We start from the raw sequence: 13,572 nt of genomic DNA, 5'->3' as shown, positions 1-13,572 counted from the left end.
CCCTAAAAAAAATTCTCTCTCCTCTACTTCCCCTCACTGTCGCCTCTCTCCCTCCTTCTCTCTCCTCTCCTTCCCTTCATTGCCGCCTCTCTCCCTCCTTTTTTCTATCTCCGGCAAAATCCAGTTATGGGCAAAGGCTTGTATTTACTTTTACCCTACGATTAATGGCGGTGGCTAAGGGTTGGTTCAATGACAAATCAACTGAGTATCACTACTGGAATTTCCGAAAATTTAGACTACAAATCTCATTGAAATGCCGTTGGTGACAATATATTTCTAATGGCGACAAAGCTGTCGGAGTACAATTGTCTAAACAAATTTTCTAGGGAGAATTATGCCCATCGAAAATTTTCAACTGTTTTTCATGTAGATTGAACTGGTGCTGCATGCATTTTTGGTTACAAGAAATTTGCTGAGGTTTTGAGGAGGTTTTTTCCGGTTGTTGTATTTTTTTTGGATATAATGTATTTTTTTTGTATTCGCTTGTATTTCGAAGGAGAAAATGTGTATTCGTCATTTTTTTAGTGTATTTTTTGTATTTCACTGAAGATTTGACTGGAATCCATGGTTTCTTCTCCTTCTTCTCTCTCCTTGTATTTCAGATTTTAAGTGTATTTCGTCCTTTTTTGAGTGTAAATATAAGTTTAATATATTTGGTTGATTGTATTTTTGGGAAAATGAGATGTATTTCGCTAGGACATTTGTATTTCGCTGTATTTCAAAATGATGAAATACAGCCGCTGGTGTATTTACATGTATTTAAAAAAATTGAAATAAAACCGAATCAAGCAAAACGATGTATTCTGGGAGACTTCCGTATTTTTGGAAAATTATCGTGCTGAGTTTTTTTAATTCAAAAAATTTGGAATGGAGTAATGTGGAGAGAGAGATGTGAGCTGTAATGGAACTTTAGCCGTTATGCGTGATACATGATTGATTTAATTTGACTTACCATTTAAAATGAAAGAAGAGAATTTGTTCCATAAATACAACCTATTTTTACTCTGTCGGATTTTATATTTTCGTGTATTTCAAAAACGCGAACTCTGCCGGGTTTTGTATTTCCGTGTATTTCAAAAATACAACCGAATACAACAAAAATTAGCTGATTTGTAAATATAGAAAAAGTAACTATAAATTGTTAAATATTATTAAAGGTAAACACATTTACGTACGTAATTTTAATCCAACACAAATTGCTAAGCGATAGAGATCCAACAAAAGTTTTAATGAAATTAAGTATATTATTTGCTTTCACATTTTCAATCTAGTGATAAATCTTTTATTGGATTATAAAAGTTAGTGAAGTCAATACAAGACGCGGATATTCAACAAATTTCGATTATATAGTATAAGAAGGCCGGCTGTTCATTTTTAAAATGTATGCGGCGAATATTATAAGAAATGTATCTCTAATTTTGTCACCTTATATTTCTCCGATAAATAAGGGAAATTATTGGTCTTCTATTGACTTCGAAACAAAAAAAAAGAAAAAAAAAAGAAAAAAAAAGAAATATACAATTACTTACTTCATAGGGAAAAAGAAAAAAAAAATATAAGAATTCTCTGTGGCTGAAACTTTAATGATCTTAGACCAAATTAAATGACCACCCTTTCATAGTTACTAGAGAAACATAACACAATAATATGTTCTTCTTTAATGAGCTAAAAATGAGATCATCTTTACTAGTAAGATATTATATTAATTTATCATAGTTAGTGACAAAATGACGTGAATATAGTAATTAATTATGGTTAAGTGATATATACTTATGTTAAATTAAATATAACATATATTCATTGATTTGATATAAACATTCAAGATGAATAAGTTTTATAAGATCATTCCTTTCTAACGGACTAAAAAAGAAACAAATATTACATCAACTAAAATGGAGGAAGTAATTACTAAAGTGCTTAAGACTGAGATAGCAAATGTCAGATCGTATTTATTTAAGCTCATAAGTAGTCCACAAGCCCGTCTAGCTCAGTTGGTAGAGCGCAAGGCTCTTAACCTTGTGGTCGTGGGTTCGAGCCCCACGGTGGGCGCTTTTTAAAAATTCTATACTTTTTTTTTCTTTTTAAATATTTTCTTGTTTTATTTTATATGATATTGTGTTTGACTTAATATAGTTCGATCCTTGCAGCATTTCACAGAAGTACAAAGTAAAATTGTATATAATAACTTCAATATGATTGATTCTTCCTCAAACTTGGTGCTTAACGAGAGTTTATGCACCAAGCTGCCCCTTTAATAGATGTAATTATTTTTCTTGTGTTTTCTATCCTCGAAAGAGATTGTGGTGGTCAACAATGATTGAGAGAAGAAGCTAGTATTGAGTCAATTTCATAACAAAATCTCACATTAGCTAGCTTGGTTGAAAAAAAAAAAAAAAGTAAAGTGCTAAGGTCATAAGTTTCATGCTATGCGCGGGGTTCTAGGAAGGAACGGTCAACAAGGGTCTACTATACGCAGTCTTACCTTGCATTTCTACAAGAAGTTGTTTCCACGGCTCACCTTAGCTATCTTGGTAAATGCTCAAATTCAAAAACTGAAGTAGATGAGGGGCATCGCCAAGATATTCAATTCAGTAGTATCGATAAGAATTTTTTATACAATACAATTATTTGACTATTTTTAAAAAGATCAATAAAATATAGTAATATGAGAAATTTGTAAATAAACTATCGGAGTCATTATTTTCTATTCAGATTGTAAATGAGGCCATTTATTTTTTGGAATGGCTCTACCTAAATGGCTGGACATGCTTTTACTCTTTCAACTCATTCTATTAATAGAAGTAAAAGAAGTACAATTACACGAGGCAGTTCAATTTTAATCAATCCGTTTAATTTTATTTGTCCACTATATTAAAAATAGATTTTCACTGTTATTTGTCCAATTATGTAAATCAAGAGAAAACTTTTTTTTTTCCTTCTTGTTTTACGCTTAACTGCTCATTCTCCAAATCATTTCACAAGTCCATTGAGACTATATATCAATTAGTATGGATATTATAATAAAATATACACTTTATTTATTATTTTTCTTAAAGAGAGTGCAAAATCAATTATGACCAAATAGAGATGAACGAAAGGGAGTATTTTTCTTGAATAAGATTATCCTATTTTATAAAAGAATGCGAGAATAACGCTCTAGCAACCAGATGATAGGATAATTATCCTTCATTTTAAAGAATATTAATGCAGCCACCCTTAACCTTTGTTATAAGATTTTAAAGTTATGCCTTTATTCATATCTTTCTTTGCTTTATCGATACTTATATTAATTAAGAGAGTATATTAGGAGGTTCTTATGCCCTATTTACGCACTTAGTAGCTAAGGTAAATACTCATTCGCATCCCATGCTTATATTAACTCAAATAATTTAGTCTTAGCAGTAAAAGTTAAAAGTGAGAACATATATATAACGAAATCATGCTAGTTGATCAAGCTGTTATGAAACACATATGTTTTGCATCTATTAGTTTGACTTAAATATCGGGTGTATATAAAATTCTACCATGTTTTTATGGATACACGTATATACTCAGGGATGGATGTAGAATGTGATGCATGGGCTCATCAGAATCCTATAATTTTACCTTGCACACTGTATATGTGTTTAAATTTTTACTAGATAAGCATGAATGTTCCTCAAATTGCAACATGGGAAGTCCCTTTTATTGCATATTTTTGGCACCGGATGTTCCTCAAATGGGGCCGACTTTTTTAAATGAATTTAAATTTTATACACCGACTTAGAAACAAATGGATAAAATTGACCTACAACAATAAGCGATTTTTTTCATATCAAGTATAACAAAACAACCTGAAAAATAGAGTAACAACTTACTGAAATCCTATTAATATTAGGCTTCATTGGGGTTTTGTTTTGGGGCCGGGGGGTGGGGGTGGGGGTGGGGGGTGGAGGGATAGGAAAATAAGGGCAAGAAAGATATTTAAAAGTGAGTTAGTTGATCACTGTATGCTTTCCCGGGCTTTTTGCTATCATTGAAGATTCAACCAATAAGAAATCCAAAAATAGCACAAAACATGTTCTTTATTTATACTTCCACTTATTTTCACCTACCCCTTTCCTTTTCTCTTCATCAAACATGCACCCCACTTTCCAAAGAAGTTCGTTAACATAGTTAGCAGCAAAACATATCTCCCACTATGTCCCTTCCTTATTGTTATCAAAAACAAGAAAATCAATTTTCTCATATTCATCATATCATTGCCTTTCATTTTTTGACAAAATTGGTGTTTTTTTCCCTCACTCTTGTACTAATATTTCTTTCAATTTCTATGTGCCAGTGTTGCATAATTAGGCATAAAAATGGTTAGAGAAATATACAAGATTTCAAAGTCAAGGTCTTTCAATTTTAGGAAGATGTTTGAAGGAAGACATGCACATAGTCCTGTGGTGTTAGAGAATGGACATGGCAGAGAGATGAAATTTAGGAGTCAAGGTGTAAAATCATCTTCAGCATTAGAATTACATCAATTAGGTAGTATTTTTAATAGGTCTGTTGATCCTATTTCGCGCTTCGCCAAAGAAGGAGCAAGATCAAGAAACATCCACAAAGATAATAAACAGGCTTCAGGTTTGTACCATTTTATGTGTTATGATAAATTGTAGTTGTAGAGGCGAATCTAAGATGGTTCTGTGGGTTCAACTGAACTCATGATCCTTTCAATCGAACTATGTATACATATGCAAAAATAGTATTAAAATGTATATGCAAAGAGAAATTAGAATGTATATGCATATAGTGAGATTACATTCATTCTGAATTCGCCGTCTCTAGATTATGGATTTACCTCTACATGTTTGAATTACAATTCCGCCCCAGAAAGATTAAAAGGCTTTAGGCTTTTACCATTGTACATGTTATCGTATTTGTTGTCATAAACTTGTAGATGCAGAAGCGAATCTAAGGCAGCTTCTATAGGATCAACTGAATTCATGATCCTTTTCGCTCGAATTATATATGTATACATATGCAAAAAGAAATTAAAACGTATACATATACTGAGATCACATTCATTCTGAATTCACTGTCTCTAGATTCTGGATTCACCTCTGTATGTAAGTGTTGCATGTTTGAATTACAATTTGTGCACACATTGAATATTGTTTTACCCTTATCCTTCTTATGATCATCGATTTTGTGTTTCTTTGTCCAAGTTAGATATTAATGCATGTTTTTTCTTTATTTGGATGTAGACATGGAAATGATGAAAGAAAGGTTCGCGAAGCTACTTTTAGGAGAGGACATGTCCGGTGGAGGAAAGGGCGTTTCATCTGCTCTGGCTTTATCAAATGCCATTACTAATCTTGCAGGTGATTTCCACTAGAATCAGCTACTGTATAACATGTGTGTTATGAAATTGTGGAAACCATCAAGGTTCTGTTCTTTACAAGAAATATTCATATACATGGAGAAAATATTAACTCTTTGTATGTTCTTTCTGTGTGTAAATTATATAGCTTCTGTTTTTGGAGAACAAAGGAAATTGGAGCCAATGTCTCAAGAGACAAAAGGAAGGTGGAGAAAAGAAATCAACTGGCTTTTATCTGTATCAGACTACATTGTTGAGTTTGTCCCTTCTCAACAAAAATCTAAGGATGGAACAAACATGGAGGTCCTATATTATGCTCTCTCTCTAATTTCCATTTCTAGATTTAAAGTAGAAATAATGATCATTGAAAAAAGAAATGAAATCTTGAAAGTGATTTCACAGGTAATGGTGACACAACAAAGAAGAGATCTGCTCATGAATATCCCAGCCTTGAAAAAGCTTGATGCAATGCTCATTGTGAGAACCTGCAATGCCCTCTTGCTATGCCATTACTTGATTAGTCCTATGTTGTTCGGACTCTTCAAAAATATCGTCAGGTGTGTGTCGGATCCTTCAAAATCTATGCATATTTGGAGGATCTGACACAAGTTCCACAACATTTTTGGAGGATCCGAGAAACATAGGATTAATCTGTTACTCTCACCGTTTCATTTTATATGGTAAACAGAGTTTAATAAAAAAAGAAAAACCTTTAGTACATACAAAAAGTATCCTTAAACTTGTGGTCTAAAACATTCTATGACGTTTCTATGACTACAAGAGCATGTTACTAAGGGTACGTAAAATGGAAATCTAAAAATTAGTTTCTGAATTTAGAAATTTGTCATTCTTCTTGAAACAGACGTAAAAAGAAAGAGTTCTCTATGAAATGAAACATGAGTTGTGGATAATTCCATGATGCTTAACAGGATTGCTTAGAAAATTTTAAAGACGAGAACGAGTTCTGGTATGTGTCAAGAGATGCTGATGAATCTGAGAAAGGTATCCAGAGGGATGATAAATGGTGGCTACCTACTGTCAAGGTTCCACCAGAGGGTCTATCAGATGAATCCCGAAAATGGCTGCAATATCAAAAGGATTGTGTGAACCAAGTACATAAAGCCTCCATGGCTATTAATGCACAAATACTCTCAGAAATGGAAATTCCTGAAAACTACATTGAATCTCTTCCAAAGGTAAGTAAAAGGACGCCCTCTGTTGGATACACTTTTTTTTTTAATCAATATCGCTCAGACTCTCCAAAAATGCATAGCTTTTGGAGGATCTAACACACACACGACAATATTTTTGAAGAGTCCGAGACATAGCTTTTTATAAGGGACTTGGCTCGAAGATACTGATATTTCTGTTATTGCTTGTTCCGGTTTTTTCAAGAATGGTAGAGCAAGTCTTGGTGATTCAATCTACAAGAACATCACAATCGAGTTTTTTGATCCTGAACAATTCCTTTCAACCATGGATCTGTCTACAGAACACAAAGTCCTTGATCTTAAGAACAGAATTGAGGCATCTATAGTGATTTGGAAGAGGAAAATTGACCATAAAGATGGAAAATCTGCTTGGGGTTTAGCTGTGAGTGTGGAGAAGAGGGAGCTCTTTGAAGAGAGAGCAGAGACTATCTTACTCTTGTTAAAACAAAAATTTCCTGGACTACCTCAATCTTCTCTTGACATCAGCAAAATCGAATGTAACAACGTAAGATATTTCTCCGTCCCATTTTACGTGGCACGTTTTCCCTTTTAGACTATTCTAAAAAAGAATGAAACTTTTCTATTTTTATAACCAATTTAAACTTACAATTTTCCATTTTATCCCTAATCACATGATTTTGAAGGGAAGCCTTGGAGTAACGGTAAAGTTGTCTCTGAGCCGGGTAATCAGCCACTGATGCTTGCGTCCCCATGGGGTGCGGCCCTTCCCAAGCCCTGTGTGAACGTGCGATGCTTTGTGCACCAAGCTGTCCTTTATCCCTAATGACATGATTCTATAGCCACAGAAATGTCATTAAATGTTTAAGACCACAAGTTCCCAAAGCCCGTCTTTCTTTCTTAAACTTCATGCTCAATCAAACACATTTGCATAAAATAAAACAGAAGGACTAACAAGCATTGTTGGAGGAGAATAATTCCTCATTACCTCACAAAATCATAACCTGTTTATTTCTCTTTTTGTTATTGTGTACAGGATATAGGACATTCTATTCTTGAGAGCTATTCAAGGGTGCTAGAAAGCCTAGCTAACACGGTTATGTCGCGTATTGAAGATGTCCTATACGCGGACTCTCTAACACAAGATCCAGCACTTGCAATAGAAAAGTTGAACCTCTCATCATCTGATTCCTCACCTCCACTTCCACTAAGTGGTATGTCAACTCCAAGGGAATTAGAGGCAGATGTGTTAAGTTCTGCTACACAAACACCAACTTTATCCGATTTCATTGGCTGGGGTGTGGAGCTAGGAGACACAGGAATGAAGAAGAATCATTCGACGGGTAACTTAGAAGCTTATTTCAAAGGTGAAAATGACTACAAATGCATGGGGAAACTAGCTAGTATTACTCCCAAAAGATTTTCCTACATTGAAAAGATTGGAAGTGGCCTAAGAAGTCCAACAGCTCGACATTAACAGCGCTAGGCCACGACAATGAGGAACGAAAAAAGAAACGAGAACAATGTCAGGGTGATATGAAGATATAGGAAGCAAACAAAATCTAAAGTAGTTAGGGAAGTTTACCTGTGTGTAAATACTCCGACATTTTTTAAGGAGTTGGATGTGGTTAGTGTTGTTCGAAGTATGTGACTGCTCTTCCTTCCATTGCGGATAGGGAAGTTCAAAGTTTTATTGAATATTTTCTGTAGCATATCTCCATATTGTGAATGTGCAGTACTTCGAGTTGATTTCTTAGACGGTCACTCAATTAACAATAATTATCTCTGACAATCATTTTTTTCTATTTTGTAATAGAAAGTCACTTTAGTTGAGTGGCTTTTCTGTTACAAAATAAAGAAAAGTGACATTCTGAGATAATTAATGTTAGTTGAGTGACCGTTTACGAAATCAACTCGTAGTACTTCAAATCTTTGATTGTGGATAGGGAGCTGTGCCAATTTCAACAAGCAAGAAATCTTCATAATATTTTTGCATCAGTTACTAAGCCCCCTTTATAATATACATAATTTTGCAAAACAAGAGTATTAGTACATATTTTTAAAACTGGTAACTTGAGGCCTACACAAAGCTACAAAATCATGAATGGAAATTTCATGGCAATCATGTTACTATTCTTCTACCCCGTCGAATGAGTGAGCTGATGTCCTTATGATGCATCGGTCTCCAATTCAATATGTTTCGTTTTAGCTTTCGAGCATCCTGCATTCACAAGGAAAAAAAATACATGAGCATGGTGTCTAACACTATCCATATCGACAAATTGCTGACATAAAAAGGGCACCTTAAACTCAAAGTTGGAATTTTGTGATTTTGGTATTATAGAGAGGCCGTCACGAACTGGAAGCACTGCATATCCATATGTGAATATTGAAAATTGAACATTTCTCTCTAAAAATCTAATGTTGGAAATTTCCATATTGTGAATGTGTTTATTTACCTGAAGGTGAAAAGGTAGACTTTTGCTCTGAATCTTCAAGTAGAGAAGGCAGTTGTAAGTGTACAAAAATAATGGCACATCTTCCTCTGCTTCAAATTCATCCTTGTCCACAACATTTTTATTAATTGGTATACTAAATCCCCTTCATTCATACAAGTCCATTAGGCTTTTATTCTCCACAATTGACACTGTTCTCGATACGGAAAAGGGCCTAAAATGCCCCTGAATTATCGGATTTGGTACAAAAATATGCTCCGTCCACGTTTTCGCTCCAAAATGCCCTCACCGTTATCCTTTTGGCTCAGAAATTCCCTTATTTTTAACGATAATATAATTAAGAATTTCATTTAATACGTGGCATGTTCTTATTGGTTAGTTTTATAATTAACCTAAACTAATTAAATTTCAACCCAAAACCCTGATCCACTTAATAACACGTACCCGCCCAAATTAAAATCCCTAATGAACCAAGGAGAAAATCCCTGGAGACCAGTCCCTTGCCAACATCAGCATCTTCTTCTTTTTCTTCTTATTTTTGGGAGCTTCGAAATCGAGAAGTCAGTCTAAGAATTTTTGGGTTGTTTGAGTTTGAATTTGATTTTAGATTGTTTATTCAGTTTATTTGTGTTGTAATCTAATTGAATACTGGAAAAAAATAATATATACTTCTTGTTTAAACTCAAGAAACCTCCACAAATTCAGATATCCATCGATGAACGTTCAGCTCAATTTGAAATTTTGATTTCAAGATTTGTTGGCTATTGGAATTTCCATATTTGTGAATTTGGATGTTAAAATCAATTGGGTGATACTAATGTCAAGTTGGTAGAATGAATAATCATAGAATTAGAGCTTAGAACCTGATAAAAATAAACTGAAAACTCCATGGAAGCCATTAATGAAGCTTGAAACTTCAATTTAGAAGAAGACCTGATGTTATTTTAAAAGAAGAGAGATTGGATCTTTGACATGGTGGCGGTAAAGATTTTTTTTTTTCAGTCTGGTCGGGTCAAAGTTATGGGTTGATTTTGGTTTTTTAAAATTTGGGAGGGTTTAAATTTGGGCCAATCAGATTAGACCACATAATAAATAATTATTTTATAATTTTATTTAAGGGACCGTTAGAAATAAGGGCATTCCTGAGCCAAAAGGTTAACGGCGAGAGCATTTTGGAGCGAAACGGTGGACGGAAGGTATTTTTGTACCAAATCCATAGTTCAGGGGCATTTTAGGCCCTTTTTTGTTCTCGAAATAATGGACTCGATAAAAAATAATTTAATTACCTTGACCTTTTCATTCTCCTGAGATCTTGAGTTGCTGGCTTAGAACAGAAGTATTACTCAATACATTTATGTTTGGTTTAAGAAAATAGTGAACTTATTAAGTGGATTGAAGATGTTAAAGATTACGTGGTGATATATAGCGACGATGATATGTTGCTAAATCAGTATTCCAACAAAACCTTGTGAGAGCAAGCTTTTGAGAGTATTGCTGGCAGGTCGCTGGCCTCTAATTAAATTGAACCAACACAGAAAAATATTAGTAAAAATTATCAAAGGAAACAAGAGAAGGTAGAATAAGGTGAAAAATTGATAAATGTGTTAAGTTTTATATTCATTGACAGTTATAAAAAAATTGAGTAATAACTACGAACTTGAGTCAAGCCATCAATTCGCAGTTCTGTTTCAGAAGCCGTGTCAATCTTAGAAATCCGGCATTCAAGTTTAGATGAGACGTTCCCTAAATGATCGACGACTGTAACAACAGCTCTGCAGAGGTACTCTTTTGTGTTTTCCACTACACTGCAAATGAAATATAGTTTGTTTACTTTAGTAAATTGCCTATTTGAACATCAAGATATCTCAGGAAATGTCATTTATGCTCTTATACATTGGTTTTGCATGTATGTTCCTATTATCTCCTAATCTTGAGTTCTGTTTCAAAATTTTCAGCTGAGGTTTGCTTGAAAAAGACTCCTAACAACTAGCTCCTTAGTCCTTCAATGTACTAGAACAAGATAATAATTTGAACAAGCAGATATTGTTAAGGGAACAGGTTCATTTTGGAATTACAGAAGAGCATAATTTGAAAAATTTGACCAATGGGGAGTATTTGGTATGCCTGAATTTTCATTAGAAATTCATTTTATGATGTTTGATTAATTAGTAGAATCATCAAAAGGGGAAAACGACATTTCTCACTAACGTGCAGAAGTCATTTTCCTTATAGCTATCTTAACTTTTAACTGCTTATTACTTGTTCCAACCAAAACTTTATTATTAATCTTTCAGACTAAAATATGTTATCAAAACACTCTCGAATTTGCTAAATTATTAATCTTAATATATACATTTTTTGAGAAAAAAATTCCACTTACTATTAAACAACGAAAAATCATTTTTCATAAAAAATGACTTTCATCATAACAAACACACTATGTTGATGAAAGGCGATCGCATAAATACTCACTGTCTTTTCTCTGCAGCTTTCTGAAAACTTTTTTCACAATAACCTGCAGCATGGTGAAGCTAAGAGCACAAGTCCTTGAGTTCCTGCACCCAAAAGAAATATAAGCTCCACAAGTAATTGTTGAAAAGAAATACCATACTTAAGTATACTCTTCTAGCACTCGAAACAACAAAAACAATTACGTCACAATTCCAAGAAAATTAGAATCGGCTATATGAATTCTCACTGCAAATAATCATTATAGTTACTTACATGCAGGGAGTTGTTAAACTTAGTTGCATCATCAGTTTCAGCTTGTGCATATAGTTTGGTGAATGAACTAGATTTCTCTTCCATTCTGATGTCTCTGCAATAAGTCCTGATGAAGAAGCAAGTAAATAGTAATAGAGCAAGTCGAAGTCTCTCAATATCTCTTTATTTGAAGGCTACCAGGTGCTGTTTTATGCCCGAAAAAAAAAGTGGAAAAAGATTCTCCATCCCAATTTATGTGAGGGCGTTCAATTGGACATTCATTTTGCAATCTTTTGCAAACTCGTTTTTAGTTTTATATCATTTTAATAAGAGACTTAAATATTTTCACATAAAAGATCTAAAAAAACACACGAGATATTTGAAAAGATCATTTTCTTTTATTTAAATTGTAAGTGGGTATAAAAGACCTTTTCTTCTAAAGTTTAATAAGGAAAGATTTTTTTTAAAAAAAAACTTGTAGTACTGTATAATATTTCATAGATACTTTTAATGATTGCTCTATTTCAAATAGTTCATAGGCATGTCTGCTCTATTTGGCTAACCGCAAGACAATTTTTATGCTGAAAAGCAAACTGATGGCATAATTACTCTACTTCTAATAATTCCAGGTATATCTGCTTCACTTGGTTAGCCGTCAAAGCATTTTTGTGCAAAAAGCAAATAGAGGGGATAATTACTCTATTTTTATTAAGAATAAAATGAGGTATTTAAAATTAAATTATTTTTAAATATTGAATATATTATTTTAAAGAGGGTGTGGTGTACGCTGACCTTACCCTGCCTTGTATGAGGTAGAGAAGCTATTTCCGATAGACCCTCACCTCAAGAACAACGTTTTCAAAAACAGGTATGACAAATACTATTGGGCTAAACGGTCCAAAAATACTCTTAACATGTTGTGATATTGTCCGCTTTCAGCCAAGCCCGCACGATTTTCCCCAAAAGATCTCACATCATTAAGAGTATCCAACACTTTTTCTTTTTAGCTACCAACGTGGTGCTTTACACCCAACTCATCGAACTAAGTTCGTGATGTCTTAATTCACGTTAGATTTAACATGTATGTGTGTCACAGGCAAAGGCACTAAGCCAAGCCTCACACCACACTCTTAACATGATGTGATATTGTACGCTTTGGGCCAAGCCCGCACGGTTTTCCCTAGAAAGCCTCACATAGTATCCAACACCTTATAAGTAGCTTTATTTTCTTTTCAGCTACCAATGTGGTATTTTGTTCGCACACCTAACAAATACAAGAGTAAAAGCTATAGTGAAAATGCTATAGAATGTTAATGTGCATACTTAATGTTATGTAATTGTTGAAAGAACATTGATGCTAGATTATCACTTGTTCCACATGTTTCTTGACTTCTTATTGTATGGTTATTGAGAAGGCCTTGTAAGCTAGTGTGTGGTCAATGGACCATTTGTATGTTCATTCCCTTTCGTTGCTATTAAATGAGGTGCTATAATGAATATGTTCATAATATGTATATCAAGTTTATATGGACTTGACAGTACCATTATCAAGGAAAAATCAAGATATATGACTACCCGGTAGGCAGCTATGTTTATCAGGATTATAAAGGTATATACGAGCTGTACGGTAAGTAGCTGGGTTTATCAGGGTTACTAAGCTAAAAGGCATAAAGTATCAAGGTTTTCAAGGCTATACTGCCCTAAAAGGAGCCATAAGCTTTCAAGTTTATCAAGGATATAATGATTAATGAACGAAAAAAATAAACGAGAACAATGTCAGGGTGATAGGACAGGAGAGTTGATTTCTCATACTGTCAATCAACTAATGACAATAGTTGTGTGACTTTTCTGTTACAAAACAAAAAGAAAAAGTGATTTTCTGAGATAGGTACCA

General features: G+C 33.8%; 1 protein-coding gene, 1 non-coding gene and 1 pseudogene across 2 annotated transcripts; 2 read left to right on the top strand and 1 right to left on the bottom strand.

Annotated features, from left to right (window-relative positions):
* Positions 1 to 1,976: 1,976 nt before the first annotated feature.
* On the top strand, positions 1,977 to 2,049 carry TRNAK-CUU (transfer RNA lysine (anticodon CUU)). The gene has a single exon. It is a non-coding gene; the product is annotated as a tRNA-Lys (tRNA).
* Positions 2,050 to 4,079: 2,030 nt separating this feature from the next.
* LOC132031005 (rho guanine nucleotide exchange factor 8-like) lies at positions 4,080 to 7,997 on the top strand. Its single transcript, XM_059420836.1, has 7 exons — positions 4,080 to 4,611; positions 5,235 to 5,351; positions 5,499 to 5,653; positions 5,753 to 5,827; positions 6,280 to 6,546; positions 6,746 to 7,066; positions 7,556 to 7,997. Exons 1-7 carry the CDS (start codon positions 4,344 to 4,346, stop codon positions 7,994 to 7,996), a joined length of 1,644 nt encoding a protein of 547 aa, XP_059276819.1. The 5' UTR covers positions 4,080 to 4,343; the 3' UTR covers position 7,997.
* Positions 7,998 to 8,597: 600 nt separating this feature from the next.
* Positions 8,598 to 11,917, bottom strand: LOC132031007 (probable protein ABIL5; annotated as a pseudogene).
* Between the last annotated feature and the right edge of the window lie 1,655 nt (positions 11,918 to 13,572).

This window comes from Lycium ferocissimum, chromosome 9 (assembly GCF_029784015.1).
Source record: "Lycium ferocissimum isolate CSIRO_LF1 chromosome 9, AGI_CSIRO_Lferr_CH_V1, whole genome shotgun sequence".
NCBI lineage: Eukaryota > Viridiplantae > Streptophyta > Magnoliopsida > Solanales > Solanaceae > Lycium > Lycium ferocissimum.
This window is presented reverse-complemented; position numbering and strand designations above follow the sequence as displayed.